The sequence below is a fragment of the Podarcis muralis genome, chromosome Z, assembly GCF_964188315.1.
Source record: "Podarcis muralis chromosome Z, rPodMur119.hap1.1, whole genome shotgun sequence".
Taxonomy (NCBI): domain Eukaryota; kingdom Metazoa; phylum Chordata; class Lepidosauria; order Squamata; family Lacertidae; genus Podarcis; species Podarcis muralis.
The window spans coordinates 15,949,440-15,963,225 of NC_135673.1; the positions used below are offsets into that span (position 1 = coordinate 15,949,440).

The window sequence follows — 13,786 nt, forward strand, 5'->3', positions numbered from 1 at the left end:
AGCTATTCCTTCAGACTGCAACAGATAAGGGAAGAGAAGCAGAACCATTCCATTGGCACAGCTGAGAAATTAGCAGCTTTTGGCCTCTCCTCTCGGACTTTGCCACAGCAGCTGGTCATTAAAGGAACTTGTAACTGAGAACTGGTACAAAACTTTGCTCATTTCCTCCTCCGGCCAATTCATTTTTTTCTTTGGTACCGTGTCTTTTCTTTGTTTAAGAGCATAAGCCTGCGGACAGGGACTGTCTATTTTTAGTGACCTTCTCCGACAGCCTTTTTTGGCCAAAGAGCAGGATTTAAAATACTGGGTTGTATTCAAAATAGTCTTACTCAGAGTAGACCAACTGAAATTATTGACCATAACTAATTTAGGTCCATTAATTTCATTGGATCTACTCTGAGCAGAATCCAATTGGTTACACTTCTTTAATTTTTTTTAATGTTCCCTTACATAAAACAAACCTGTAATTAGAAACATGAATTTTAAATACTCTCCTTTGTAAAATAAATAAACACAAATAATTCAGGATACTGAATACTTTGTCATGTAAAAAAGGAGCAAAATCTGCAATTAAGAGAGTTGTGTTTTGAGTGCTCCCACGTGTGAAAAAACAAAAGCTTGCCTTTAAATGTAGTTTTCAATACTCTGCTGCATTTTAAAAATAATAATAATAACATCATATTTTAAGTCTGAAGGGAGGCACATTTTGGCCTCTGCTGCTAGCCAGGGGTTCAAGGGCCACACTGGAAGTTAGCACCTCCAGGGAAAACATCATGGTAAGGGGATAGCCACTTGGCCCCCATCTACCAGTCAATGAAGGACCAGCTAAATGTAAGAAACTTGCAGGCTCATCTCTTCCAGCATTGTTAACTGGATTCAGTGACCAATCCAATGCCCATGATGGGAAGCCAGGAAGTAGGGCCTGAGCAAAACAGCAATATTCTTCCTTCAAGCAACTCCCAGCAGCTGGTATCCAGAGGCAATACCGCTTATAATGGTGGAGCTGCTCCAACTCTTGATTTCTTCATCCCACTTGTCTACTAGACAGTAGTAAGACTGCGATCAGAGACGCCTTCATCTTTTAATACCTGCATGGCACTTAGCAAATTGCAAGCACTTCCTAAGTGTTAAATCATTTTTTTAAAAAAAAATACATAATGCTTCCTGATGTTAAAAGAAAGAAAGAAAATGAAACACAAACCCTTTAATTAGTACAGTAGCAGAGCATGAAGCGTTGCCATAGCTCTCTGGGCCTGATCTGCTAGTTTACAGCATGCATGGGATCTTTTTTTTCCCTGCTGAGGAATGGCCTTGAATCTTATCAGCTCATTTTGCCTAATCCGCAGATTGTCTCAGCACTAAGAGCCGGGCAAAGGACGTCAAGGGGCTCATTGCAACCATGGCATAATCAGGGGGCTCTAATCACACCCTGTTAATTATTTTAATTGTTAAATATGGAACTGGAAAACAAGGATTGGGGATTAATGGCCATTATAGCTCTTCATTATCCGACACAGCAGTTTCAGTTTCCAGAAGGGGCAGGACAAAAATGGAAACACTGGCAGGGATCGTGATTTTGACAAAGCAATCACCTGAGTAAGGCATTTGCTTTTAATTGAAAGTGCTACATGCTGTTGCTTGCTGCTGCCACCGTGAGATTTTATTGCTTTAACATATATTCCAAAAGCTGATTTGAGGGTTCAGTCCTTGCATGCACATTCATACACCCACAAGACTGAGGCGCATAAGATCATACACGGTGTGGCTAAAGCAGATAAGGAAAGGTTGCATTTTTTCCCTCTCCTAGCAAAAGAACTCAGGAACACCCGATGAAGCTGAATGTTGGTGGTCCTTCACATTTTCAGGGGATGAGGTCATGGATTCAGACAAGGTATGGTGGTTGGAGAAGGTATGGTTCTCAGAGCCAGCCCTGGATAGCTCCAGATAAGTCCATCTTGACAGCATGTTTCCAGCCTGAGGAGGTCACATTGTCCTCCTCTGACTCCAAAAACCTCACCCCCAAAGCCCCAGCAGAACCACAGTCTCCCCGCACCCCTGAAGTAATTGGCAGTTGAAGCAGGCTAGTCCTCTTTAACAGAAGATACATCTCTCAGTGGAGACAGGACAAGCTCCATATAAGGCTCTGTCTGAGGCTGCCTGTTGCTGAAGCAACATTTGAGCTGTGCTCTGTGCTCTGTCCAAGGTCCTGGCCTCCAGCCTCACTGGATTTGCTTGGGGCCCCAGATGTAGCTGGACTACAACTCCTGACCCCTGGCTGAGCTGGCTATGGATTATGGGAGTTGGAGTCCCTCAATACAGGGAGGGTCACACAGTCCCTGATCTATCAAGAGGCATTGCTTTCTGGATGAGTTCCTAACAGGCCAACATAATTACAGTGGTACCTCAGGTTACAGATGCTTCAAGTTACAGACACTTCAGGTTAGAGACTCCGCTAACCCAGAAATAGTACCTCGGGTTAAGAACTTTGCTTCAGGATGAAAACAGAAATCATGCTCCGGCGGTGCGGCGGCAGCGGGAGGCCCAATTAGCTAAAGTGGTACCTCAGGTTAAGAACAGTTTCAGGTTAAGAACGGACCTCCAGAACGAATTGAACTCTTAACCCGAGGTACCACTGTATTTTAAAAGAAAACACACTTGGCTTTAATAACTGTGAGAATAAGACTGTGTATACACCACACATTAATCCACATTGAATCACAAGCTGGGAGAAAGAGGGATTATACATATATTAAATAAATAATGTTAAAGAACCCCAAGAACTTTGGGAACTGGGGTTTACCGAGTTCCCAGCACCTGCAACAAACTAGTTACCAGGATTCTTCAAGGTGGGTGAGAAATCTGCTTTAAATATCCTTTAAATGTCTGTGTATGCAACAAACATTTAATGCACCCCACCCAAAGAATCCGAGAACTGTAGTTTACTCCACAGAGAACTTCCATTCCTAGCATCCGTAATGAACCACAGTTTCCAAGATTCTTTGGGGAGGGTGGTAAACATGGTTTAAATGTCCATGTCCACACCATACATTCAAAACAATAATCCCTATGAATCCTGGGAACTGTAGTTTGCCCCAGAGCTCCAGTTCCCAGCACCCATAATTAACAACAGTTCCCAGGATTATTCAGGATGGATAGGTAAATGTGCTTTGAATGTCCCTGTACACACCATACAAATAATCTTCCCCATGAAAATCCTGGGAACTATAGTTTATCCCACACAAAACTTTCATTCCCAGCACACATAACAAACCACAGTTCTCATTATTCTTCAGGGTGAGAAGGAAGTGCACTTTAAATATCCTTTAAATGTTTGCGTATACATCAAACATTTAAAACAAACATCCGAAAGAATCATGGGAACTGTTGATTATCCTACATGGAGCTCCCTTTCCAGGCACCCACAACAAACCATAGTTCCCAGGATTCATCAGAGTGGGTGAGAAATGCACTTTAAATGTGCGTTTAACATATGGAGTGTATGCCTCTGTACGAAAACCCCAAATGAGCTAGTTTCTTGCCTCTGCAAAGGGGGTGGGGAGAGACACCCCACACGTATAACTCTGTTCATTTTCTAAAAATTGCAAAGAAAAAACAACCCTTTTTATTATTTGGGGGGGGGGAGGAGAGAGAGAGAGAGTTTACAATGATGTTACCTCCCCTGACGGGCTGCAGAAAAACCTCTGCGCTTTTATTTTTGCTCAGCCGAGTGGTTCTGACCTGCTCTATAATTACGTTACTTTCTACCTACTGCGCGGAGGCATTTTTGCTGCGATGCACCTCGTTCGGCTCCCTCGCGGGTCCCCGCCATGCCGTCACTCAAACGCTTTTCAAACCAGTGATGTAGAAATCAAAAAAAGGAACAGGGGGAGGGGGGTAATGGGCTAAAGACACACTGGGAGTAAGTGCTCCTGTTTCAAACCCCCCTCTCTTTCACTTTCTCTCTCTTTTTTTACCTCCCATCTCTGGCTCCCCCATATAAAAAACCCCTCTTTCTTTTTAAAAAACGTTATTCATTTAATCTCCACCGCATGAGAATGCAAACGATAATGAAAGGTTGGGGGACGGATTATTAGGAGCTGTTGATTTCAAGAGGGAGGGAGGGAAAGAAGCCGAGATATGGGGGGAAGAGGATAATTTGACATTTACTCTGACTGATCTAAACTGATTTGGGTATATTTATGGCTTATAAAGTGTTTAGAAGGATTGAAAGCGGCTGAGAGGAGGGGTGGGGGAAGTCGTGAGAGAGAGGCAGACAGCAGAATAAAAGAGGGGGAAAGTGCAATGTGGGGAAGAAAAAATAGATTTGACTTTTAAACAAGACCTTTGCTTAATTTATTTATTTATTTATTATTATTATTATTTTAAAAAAAACAGGTTAGGAGTACTTGCTCCTAAGTTATTCATGGGTTATGTCTGTGGGGAAACTTTCTCTGTCTCCACTTTTAGCACAGGGGGTGTAAGGGGTGTTGATTCCTTGAGTCAGGGAGCTGAGCTGTAGCTCAGGGGTTGAGCAGCTGCTTTGCATGCAGAAGGTCCCAAGTTCAATCCCCAGTGGCACCTCCTGGTAGGGCCGCAAAAGACTCCCATCTGAAATGCAGGTCTTGTTTAAAAGTCAAATCTACAACCTTCTGAAATGTTGAACCAGCTGCCTAGCCCTAGTACTTCAGAGACCGGTGCCACAGGGAAAAGGAAGAACCACAATTCTTACTTGGGTATTGGGTCTGTGGAGACCAGTGGCAACAAACCAGAGCACAGAATTTGCGGTGAAGTGTCTCCATGCAGTGCCATGTTGCCAGAAAAAATGTGTTGTCATTTTGAGGGGGGGTGTGGTCTGTCCAGAATGCAAGACCAAAGAGGCCGATTTCTTCAGAAGGAAGGATGGTGAACTTACACGAGCCCAGAAAATCATATCCTACCACTCTAAAACAGTTAACGAAAAGGCTTCTCTGCAAGCCGTTACTAAGTTGAAATTTTTAACTTAATAGATGAATTTTTCACATTGAGGGGCATCCCATGGGGAAATGAACATGAAAGTACTTAATTTTATCAAACCATGACCTAAGAATACAAGGCTATTCAAAATGTTGTGTGGTGACATGGGGAGTCTGCACACATCTTTACTTCTTCACACAGAAGTAAGGTAGCATTCTCATGGCAAAACTTTGACTCAACTCTTTGAAATGAGGGCTGAAGTCAGAAACTTTGCTTTGGCAGACAGGTTGTGTGAGGAGCATTGGCTCATAAAATTGGCATATTTAACAGATTTTTTTAATAAAAAAGTTAATGACTTAAGTCTCTCACTTCAAGGAAAAGCAGTACCTTTTTTTTTTAATGCTACTTATGTCTTGTTACATATCCTTTGAGATATGCACATGAGAAACCCAGAAATATATTTCTGGGTTTCGCTGCACACACGTGCACAGTAGCACTCTACCGTGCTGTGCACATGCTCAGAAGCACTCTATTGTGCTGCACACATGCTCAGAACAGGCACCTCCGGTTGCAGAAACCTTGGGATCTGACTGGAGCTCCAGAACGAATCTCATCCACAACTGGAGGTACCACTGTACAAGCCTTTAAAAGAAAATCAAGTTTGGGCAGAATCAATGAAAATTTGAAATCTAGACAGCTTCCAAATGGTAAAAGAATTTAGAGAAGAACTAGATTCTGACATGCCTGGAGGAATCTTAAATGAGTTTCACATTCACCTGCTAAGTTTGCTCAATAGTTTCAACTGTTATTTTCTGGAAGTACTCCATGAAAAAATTAAAGAAAACTTTTGGGTTGTAAACACATACTCTGCTGTGTCAGAAAAGCCAGTATGTCTGTCACTGCAACAGTAGGAGTGCTTGATCAATTTGACATCAGGTTCTGTGATAAAAGATAATTTTGAAACTAAGAAGTCACTATCAGAATTTTGGGGTCAGCTAAAAGACGAATTTAAAGTTTCATCAGATAAAGCAAAAATAATCCTGCCCTTTGCAACAATTTAGTTATGTGACTCAGGGTTCTCTACCTATGTGGCTACTAAAACAAAATGCAACTCTCATCTTAATGCAGAGCCTGGTGTTCGGTTGCAGATGTCTCAGATTCAACCAGATACAGCCACATTGTGTGAATCAAAACAGTCCCACCCCTCTCATTAGAATCTAGGTTCCGGGGCTATGCTTTATCATTTTTTTTCAATTTCAGGTGACATTTCTTTTGTTTTGCAACTGTAAAAATGGTTTTAAATACCATATGAGTAACATATTGTGGATTTACAATGCTTTGAATTCATTCTTAAATGTTTTACCATACTTTATGTTTTTCTGTTTTTGTTTTGTTTGTTTTTTGTTTATGTAATTAAGTAAGTTTCCTTTTCTCTGGATTTAGTGGAGAAAATAACATTTTGAATGAAATCAAACAATCTTTAACATGCCCAAATGCAGAAATCGTTGGACCCACTACTGGCCTTGTTCACGTGCAAGCAAAGTCCCTAATTCACTGAGGATTTGAGACACACTGGCCACCCTCACCATGCTTACCTCACTAGCTCCTCATTGTACAAGGACTGTGTGGACTCCCTTCCCAAAATGTAGACCTTGCCTTTCAGGACAGAGACCTGTACCGTCCCTTCCACAAGTTCTTGGGACTGGACAATGCAGTGGCGGATGTAGTCACACTCTGGGCTGTACCAGAAACCTGCGGCAGAAAAGGAGAACAGACAGGCTGAGAGTCATCAGTGGCACCTTCATAAGAACATAAGAATGTAAGAAGAGTCTGCTGGATCAGTCCAGTGGCCCATCTAGTTCAGCGTCCTGCTCTCACAGTGGCCAACTAGCATTGCTGCCTTCAGCTGTGGAAGCAGAGCATGGCCATGGTGGCTTTTAGATACCAATTGCACCCTCCATGAATTTGTCTAATCCTCTTTTAAAGCCATCCAGGTTGGTGGCCACCACTGCCTCCTGTTGGAGTGAGTTCCACAGCTTAACCATGTGCTGTGTGAAGAAGTCCTTCCTTCTATCTGTCCCGGGTCTTCCGATACTCAGCTTCATTGGCTTTTATGACCTAGTCACCTCCTCCTGCACAAGGCAGCTTATCACACTCAAGATCTGATCAATCCACATAAAGTTTCAGTTGATATTAGCTCCCAGCAGAGAAACATCTTCAGCACCAATGGAGCTGTCCAAGGTTCTAGTGTCACCTGCCCTCTGCTTGCGTTGGATACTGTCTGCATCCTATGCTAGCCTCATGTCCCCATGGAAGCGAACACTTCAGGTTGTGTGTGGAGGGCTTGGCTTCCTTTACTACCTTAAATAAGGTGGCCCAACTTCAAGCTCTGGCCCTGCATAGGTTGCTGAGCTACACAGATAACATAGGACTTCACCCTTGTTGATCACATAGCAAACTGTCTTTTTCTGAGTCAGACCACCGGTCCATCAAGCACAGTATTATCTACATGGACTGGCAGTTGCTTTCCAGGGTTTCTGACAGCCCTGGAGACAGAGGAACACATATGACACTTCTTTACAATGGGTGGTATTCCAGCCATACAAAAGTTTATAATTTCTATATCTCAAAACACACCCTCTCCATCCAAAAAGAGCAAGAGGCATTATCACAGTTCAAGGACACATTCCAGCAAGAAACTGCTGACCACTGCCACGTGTGGTGTGCTGCATTGCTGCAGCTTCCCTAGTGAAACACCAGAAGGTTGTAGACCAGAGCCAGTGAAGGATGTGGCCTGAAAAAGTGTGGGCTGGGGAGAGTCATGAGGGCCAGATAAAGAGATATGAAGAACCACATTTGGCCCCTAGGCAGGACAGAGGTATTCTACCTCTGCTCTCACTCCTTGAGTAAAAACAATTAGACCCACAGAACTTTAGATCATAGAACCCCCTGCAATGCAAGAATCTATGTCCACCAGTGGTAACTACTCATAATGCAGGGAAGCTAGGCATGGATTTAGGGAACATAGGGAGGGTCTAGACATCCTGCCAGTGCTGGGTGGTGGGAAGAAGTCAAGAGCTGAGAACCAGAGGTCAGGACTGAAAAGCAACCACAACTGAAGGATCTGAAGAGCAATGTTAGACACATGAAGTGTAGGTGGGTTCCCATGAGGCAAGACACAGAGATAGCATCAAGAACCTTTACTGAACTACATAACTGGGAAACAGAGGCAAAGCAACTACTTATATACATTTCTGAAAGCCTGGGCCACTCCCAATGAGATTGGCTGTCTACACTTCCATACTGCGAATCATGACTCAAGAGTTCAAGGGCCAATGGCAGAGGCCAAAATCCTGAAACGTTCTGTGATTGGACAACATGTATTGAATCAGAACACAGGAGCTCAGAATCCTTAGTCCTGAGTCAAGCTCAGGCAAACACAGACCACTGAATGCATAACAACACACATGCTTGAAGTCAAATAAAGCTTGTCAGGAATTGCCACTGAGGCAAGAAACCCTGTTAATTCTCCCTGCCTAGGAGGAGTCAATAGCCAACCTCAGTGAAGTCAGCCAGTAACGTTCTTTGCTGAGAAACTGCAGTGATAAGGCTTGCCAGAAGGGAGCCAGCCGTTCCCAGCTCTTCACGTGACAAGCTGCAGTGATGCAACTTGCCACATAGGGCAGTGGTCAGCAGTTTCTGTTGCCCCCATCTTTTCCACTCTTCACCCCACCCCCATCCATCTTTCTTCACCAACCTCCAAAACCTTTGCCTCAGCTTCTGAAATTGGGAGCATTGAGTTGCTCCCAACTCCACAAATCGCATTCAGGAAAGAAATGAGGAATGCCAAAGTAATGGAGACACCTTCTGTCTCTCCCAACATTTCCAAAACCCTTGCAGGTCACTGTTGGAACATGACAAAGAGGCAGAATCTTGGTAATCGGCAATAATATACATGTAACATTACCAAAGACCATCTGGGGGGAATCACCTGAAACCAGGCAGCTGCAGTGCCTGGAACAGATGGCAGAAAGCATTCAGGTGGGTATGCATTTCCACGGGCAAGGCTTCCTGCCTACACAGGGGAACAGGAGCACCAGCAACAAATTCAATCTCACAAGAGGAACAGGAGCAGCTTGGACAGAATTTGGACCAAGAGCTGGAGACAATCAAGGATTTGAATAGGAAGACAGGAAACAAAGCCTTCTCAAGCTATATTTCCCTGTGGAAACCATATTTCCCTGTGGAAACCACTCTTTAGCACTCAATCAGAGCAAATGGCAATTCGGGTTTTCTCTGGATGGATGTTTGCTCTGATTTAGCACTAAAAGAGCAAGTTTTCCATGGGAAAGGAGCAGGGCAAGGGGAAAACCACTCAGACCCATGCCTAGAAAGCATGGGTCAAGTAGAAAACCACTCGGACCTGTGCTTTCTAGCCACAGGACTTTGAACAGGCATGAATTTCCCCAAAGAATCCTGGGTGCTGGGCATTGCTGGGAGACCCCTATTCCCTTCCCAGAGTGATTTAGCAATCACTCCTTCTTCACAAGAAACTCTGGGAAATGTGCGGGGAAGAGGGATCTCCTAACAACGCTCAGCATTATTATTATTATTAATTATTATTAAAATTTGTATACCACCCTATACCAGTAGGTCTCAGGGCAGTTCACAAACACAAAGTTACAATATAAAAGCATAAAATACATAATAAAAATAATTTAAACAATTAACAATACTAATATATACAAACTAATAAAAAATACTCCAGACCCCACAATTCTTTGTGGGAAAGCCATGCCTGTTCAGAGCGGAATGAAAATGCTTAAAATGTAAAGAGTCATGGCTCCCCCCAAGGAATCCTGGGAAATGTAGTTTGTTAAGGATGCTGAGAGGTGTTAGGAGGCCCTCACATTCTTCTCACAGAGCTCCAATTCCCAGAATTCCTTGGGAAGAGAGATTGACTGTTAAGCCACTTTTGCCTAAAGTAAAAAGAATCTCAAATGCTGCAACCATTCTTCATAAGGGGAGTCACTCCATCCCGCCTTGATCATGTTGGTTGCTCTTTTCTGAACATTTCCATATTCTACAATATCCTTCCAGAGGTGAGGTGACCAGAACTGTACACAGTTTCCCAAATGCAGTTGCACCAAATATTTGTTCCTCAGTCTCAACCACAGACACAGACTCTTCCTCCGCCATCAAGAAGTTACCTTTGAAACAGAATCCCTTGGTGGTGCTATCCCCGCCCCCCCTCTTCCAATCTGTCGTGCTTCTGCTGTCTTGGAGGCAAAACTGAACATGATAATTGGGCTTCCTGACTCTGAAGAGATAAGGCCTTTTGGAGCAAGTGAACTTTTCACAGAGGGTTCTCTTCAGAGCTCAGGGGTCTTTATCGGGTTGGAGATCAGGACCCATCTGTCCCAGGTGGACTCCCTTCCCCATCTCTTTCATATATCAAGTAACCTCATGCCGTCACTCAAGCAAGGGGGGGACAGTCTCACCTTTCCCTACAGATCATGGCTGAGGGGGCATCTGTCTACCCTGAGCTGCCTCCTTGCCATTGTCACCAGCCCTCTGGTGGGAGGGAGTTCAGACTCTGGGAAACACAGGACACAAGAAGGTACCTTATCCTGATTCAGGCCACTGGTCTATCTAGCTAGCTCATAATTGTCTGCACTGACTGCACAAAACTCTCCAAGCTTTCTTGCAGGAATTTCTCTCTCATCAACGGTAGGACCAGCCCATTTTCTTAATGGTAAAGACTGTCCTCTTCCTGGACACTGCCCTGGATTAGTTGCTACTCCTGCTGCCAATTAGTCCATAACACGGCCAGGGGAACAGACAGAGGATGAAAGAACTATCCTATTTCACTGTTTTTGGTGATCAGAACAGTTTATCCCTTTAATCCCTTTGCACTCTCACTTACACACAGGTGGCTCCCTCACCGCCACCGCCGCCCTCTGCTTTTCATTCGCAGCTGGCCACAAGTGCTGATGCAGTGAGCAAAACATGTTTGCCTAGGTCACACTGTAATTGCTTTTATAATTGCATTGAATCAAAGGTGGTCAACCTGTGCCTGGGTTAACACAGAACTGCAACTGCAAGAAGGGATTTGCATCATGGAATACTCTGGTGTAAGTCATTTAAATAAATCCCTGCCCCTAGAAATCTAGCATGTGGGCAGGAAGACTAGGCTTCCTTTCTAAGAGCACAAAAGTTCATTATGCAAGCCCACACCTACTCACTGAAATGCAAACCTCAGACACAGGATTATTTTATTATCCAGATAGATAAGCATAGAATACTATGCATTCGGGGAAATGTTTGAGGGTATGCTGCCTGATGTCAAAAGGCAGAGAGTTCCAAAGGGCAGATGCCATCAGGCTAAAAGATTGATCTCTTACAGATGCAGAATGGGCATTATGAGGTACCTGGAAAAGTTCCAGTTCCACTGATTGAAGTAGCTGATTGGGTAGAGGTGAGCTAAGGTGACCTTGCAGGTAAATTAATCATTATGATTACTATTAAATGTATTAATATCCTGCCTTTTGTAGGTGCTGCCACACTATTATTTTGTTGTTATATATGAAATCAAAATTGTTTCACTTGTTTTTGCCTCTGGCCCTGCCCACCATCAGCACATGGCCCGTGGAAAGCTCTCTGGAAGTCAAAGAGGCCATTGGGCCTAAAATCTTCTACCCCACCCCCAGTTTAACATAATCACTTCCTTAAAACACACTTCTCCCTTTTTCTCCATCCACTATTCCTCCCCCCATCTGCCCCTTCAAAGCAAATTTCCTATTCAATGGGACACTGCCCCCTTTCTTAGTCACCTTCTCACTTTGTAAGAGTAATTCCACTCCTAATCCTCGCAGTGGAGGGACCGTGGGAGAGATGGCAAGATTTCCAACACCTGGCTTCTACCTGGCAGCGAGAGAGAACAAAACGGGGAAGTCTCTCGCATTTGCCGTGCCACCTTTCCCACAGCACGATGGGGAGCAGGGAAGGGGGATTTTGCGGGAGGGGGAGGGAAATGACAACCGCTAATTGCCTTAAATTCAGAGAGACTAGTTACAATAATTAGGTGTTTAAGGAAGACAGGGGCATGAAAGCCTGGCCTCCAGCAGGTTCCCTCTGCTGAGTGGAGTCCTCTGTGATCTGCAATATTGTTATTTGGCCTGTGTTTATTTTAATTTTTTTTAGGAAAGAAAATGCTTTTTTAAAAAAAAAAATATTCTTCTCTTTGCCTAAATGGTTTATTTATCATCTTGCAAATGGTTTCTGTTCTTAGAATGGAAAACATCATAAGCCCGGAGTGGGCACGGCTGTGAGGGTTGGGTTTTTTAAAATTAAAAATAAAAACTTAAATGGCTTTTTTTTATTTAAAAGAAGAGGTGTTGCATGCTGGCACTCAACTTTGATTCTCCGGAGGTATGTTCCCACCCAGTTGCAAAAGCTCAGGGCAAGCTGCAAACGATAGGACCTGTTCTGTGTCAAATGTTCTCCAAGAGACTTCTTAAGAAAATAAAGAGCCTGCTGGATCAAGCCAACAACCCATCTAGCACAGTGTTCTGTTCTCACACTGGCTACTCAGATGTTTGTGGGGAACCACAAGCAGGACTCAAGCACAACAGCCTTCTCCCCTCCTGTGGTTTCCAGCAACTGGCATTCAGAACCATTACTGCCTCTGACCATGGCAGTAGAATGTTATGGGACAAAACAACAACAACCCACAAAAAACTGCTTGAACACAGACCTAGTGATCTCAGACCTGTGCCTAGAAAGCACAGCCCCGAGTAAGACAGTTCTCTATGTTCCTATTTAATTCAGCCCTCTGTTTAGAACAATGAGGACTGGAAGCTTTTTACGTGAAGGACCACAGCTCAATGACACAGTGCATGCTTTACTTGCGAGAAGGCTGCAGGCTGATTCCTTAACATCTCCAGGCCGGACTGGGGTGAGGCTCCTGCCTTAAACCCTGAGGAGCTTCTGCTAGTCAGTGCAGACAACATTGAGCTAGATGGACCGCTGGTCTGGCTCTGTTTAAGGCAGCTTCCTGTGTATTTTTTATTTAAATCTGGGAAACAGACTGAAGAAGGGCAAATAAACATAGTTCTACCACCCAGACCCTCTCATAATGGAGGGGCTTCCCATGCCAGCCCCCATCTGGAATGTCACAGCCTCCAGCACAGCCGTTCTTTCTGCCCCTCCTCTTCTTTTCACCCTCCAAATTGCAGCAATTCTGTAATAGCTGGCCCTGCTGACCACAGGACTGATTGAAATGTCAGAGGTAACAGTCTCCTTTTCTCCCCGCTACCACTCTCTCTCACACATACCCAAAAAAGCCTTCTCAGAGCTACCTTTGCAAACCAGAAATTTCACCTGCCATTTCCCATGGTTTGCTCATACAAAAGATGACCAGATCCTCAATCGTGGGGAGTGAGGGGGAAAGGGGGATGCACAGTGCCCCAGTGTGGGCTCAGCATCACATAGCAGGTTTCCTTCAAGAAGGAAAGGAGGAACAAATTAAACCACAAAGATCCAACAATATTTTGCTGGAGCAACAACAAAATCTGCTTCTTAAAAATCCTATCTAGATTATTTCCAACCAAGCATCTCTCCCAGTGCACCAAATTTTATAGTACTTCCAAAAAACCTTGGGTTGATTGAACTAAGTTCTACTCACAGGATACCCATTGGAAAAAAGGGTCAGAAAAGGGCAAGGAAAATGATCAATGGGATGGAGCAATTCCCCTATGAGAAAAGGATGTAGCATTTCGGACTTTTTTAGTTTAGAGAAAAGGGAAGTTAGAGGCAACATGAAAGCTGTTTA

General features: G+C 43.9%; 1 protein-coding gene across 2 annotated transcripts in view; it reads right to left on the bottom strand.

Annotated features, from left to right (window-relative positions):
• The window catches only part of ASS1 (argininosuccinate synthase 1), a 76,034-nt gene that overhangs the window by 5,092 nt on the left and 57,156 nt on the right, over positions 1-13,786 (bottom strand). For both annotated transcript variants that reach the window (XM_077922228.1, XM_028715365.2), the window contains one exon: positions 6,549-6,705. In XM_077922228.1, the coding sequence (XP_077778354.1) occupies positions 6,549-6,705 (157 nt within the window). The remainder of the gene's footprint in view (positions 1-6,548; positions 6,706-13,786) is intronic.